A 1,982-nucleotide genomic window follows, 5' to 3' on the forward strand; every position below is an offset into this window, starting at 1 on the left:
GTTCATTATGCAATGGAGGATCGCCATAACGCTGCATAATCTGTACGTTTGTTGGTATGGGTGCGTTTGTTTATTAACTGACGTGGCAATTGGTAGCCTAATGCGAAACGTTTCTCTGAGTTCATTACAACGTTAAGTAGCTGCTGAAGTTTTGTTTCAGAATTACTGACAAGTATTCCACTTTTTCGGCTTGTTAAAACTTTGCATACTCATTTTTGTAAACCAATTATTTTTAATTAGATAGCACTTAATTATTATATTTGTTGTAAATCTGTTTTGTGATAAAGTGAGGACAGTTTTGATTTAATATCATTATTACAGGTTCAAAGAATGGAGCAAAGAACATGTGAAAACACGGACGGCACGAAGCAGAACAGTAGAAAACAAGAGGTGAATGTGATTTCTTGTGCATCTGTGAAGCAGGGCTAAGCATACTTCGAAAGGGTGAAGTTATTCCTTAGTTTAATGAAATTACCCCAGTTTGTAGTATGTAGTATATGAGTGAGATATTTTCCACTGTAAAACTGTTCTTTTTGATTTTCATATTACGATTAGGTATGACTTCATCTTTAGAAAAATTGAAAATTAATTAACTCTATTTTCACTTTAAGTGATTTTTTCAAATTTTGCATCATCAGAGATATTTGGTTAATTGCATTTTTTGTTTGATTAACTTTGTTTGTCAGCATACGCAGCCAGTGTGCTTATATTTCAGGGAAAAGATTTTGCGATGAGTTCCATTTATGTAGGTCATTTTTAAATTTTTAAATATGAAATTCAGAAATGCAAAGGCGTGTTTTGACTAAGTGAATTTTTCTTTGTTATGGCATTCTATCGGATAGTTTATATTTTGACTGAATTTTAAATGTCAATGTCATTTCTGAATTTTTAAATACTCCTCAGTGGTTGACTGTAGCTGTGCATTTGAACTACTTTGAAATGAGCTAATTTGAAATGAGCTGAAGACGGTTTTTAATTATTGAAAGTATTCAAAATTTTCTCGTTGTAACTACTTTTTGGAAACTATATGTATAATCATTTTGTTAAGGTTATCTTTAATTGAAAATCAGTTACTTCTTTTATTTCAATATTCTTTGTTCAATTTTTTAATTCCACTGTGTAATAAAGTGCGAAAGGTTTTAATTTAACATTTACTATTCTTAAAGGTATGACCAATGAAGAAACGAAGAAGTGAAAACAGGGACGACACGAAGCAGAACAAGAGAAGACAACCTCCCTGGGACCTCAATTCTGTAGGTCTGGTGTTGGGATACTTCGAAAGGGCGAAGTTATCCCATAGTTTAATTAAGTTAAAGAAGAGTTTAATTAAAAGAAAGAGATTAAACGGGGGCGACATGAAGCGGAACGCGGACGGCATAAAGTAAAATTAAAGAAGACAGGATGTGCATACGGTTACCCGTCGGTGCCAATTCTGTTAGTCTCGGCAACAGAAAATTCAAACGGGTGAAGTAATGTCTTAGTTTAATTCGTACAAATCTGCATGGCAGAGTTTTGAATTAATGCCGTGCCTAATCAATCTTGTCGATATAATTTTTGATTTTCATTGATTTTGTTTGTAATTTTTGTTTTTCTTCTGTTTTTGTATTTCATTGTATTGTTTGATTTTGAACAGTTTGGAAACAAATTGTTTTACTTTTATTTTTTTTCTGAATCTTTTTTACTTTAATAGATTCAAATTTTATTTCTACCTCTTTTACTTTATATATTTTATTGATTTTTTATTTTCCCCAATTGCTTTGTTACTTATTTTATTTAAACTTTAACTGAAATAAAAGTATTGGCAAATGAAACATTGTATACCATTCTTCAAAGGGTGGAGGAGGGGGTGGTGGGTGGGTATACGGAGCTTAAAGATAGTTTATATATATACGGAGTTGAACACAAGAACAAAGGGCGGAGGAGGGGGTGGCGGGCGGGTATATGGAACTTAAAGATGGTTTATATATATATACGGAGTAGAA

General features: G+C 32.3%; 1 protein-coding gene across 1 annotated transcript; it reads left to right on the forward strand.

Annotated features, from left to right (window-relative positions):
• Positions 1 to 7: 7 nt before the first annotated feature.
• Positions 8 to 1,468, forward strand: Tsp_08691 (vacuolar protein sorting-associated protein 28). Its single transcript, XM_003373916.1, has 4 exons — positions 8 to 109; positions 322 to 390; positions 1,202 to 1,288; positions 1,334 to 1,468. The coding sequence occupies exons 1-4, from the start codon at positions 8 to 10 to the stop codon at positions 1,466 to 1,468; spliced, it is 393 nt and encodes a 130-aa protein (XP_003373964.1).
• The last annotated feature ends 514 nt before the right edge of the window (positions 1,469 to 1,982 follow it).

This window comes from Trichinella spiralis (genome assembly GCF_000181795.1).
Source record: "Trichinella spiralis strain ISS 195 chromosome Unknown Scfld6, whole genome shotgun sequence".
In the NCBI taxonomy this organism is placed as follows: Eukaryota; Metazoa; Nematoda; class Enoplea; order Trichinellida; family Trichinellidae; genus Trichinella; species Trichinella spiralis.

What these genes read in the sequence shown, in the direction of transcription:
- Tsp_08691 (XM_003373916.1), top strand. Translation starts at nt 8, where the DNA reads ATGCAATGGAGGATCGCCATAACGCTGCATAATCTGTACGTTTGTTGG. An exon ending in AGAACAGTAGAAAACAAGAG is followed by an intron (nt 391 to 1,201) that starts GTGAATGTGATT and finishes AAGTGAAAACAG; the next exon opens with GGACGACACGAAGCAGAACA. An exon ending in GGATACTTCGAAAGGGCGAA is followed by an intron (nt 1,289 to 1,333) that starts GTTATCCCATAG and finishes TTTAATTAAAAG; the next exon opens with AAAGAGATTAAACGGGGGCG.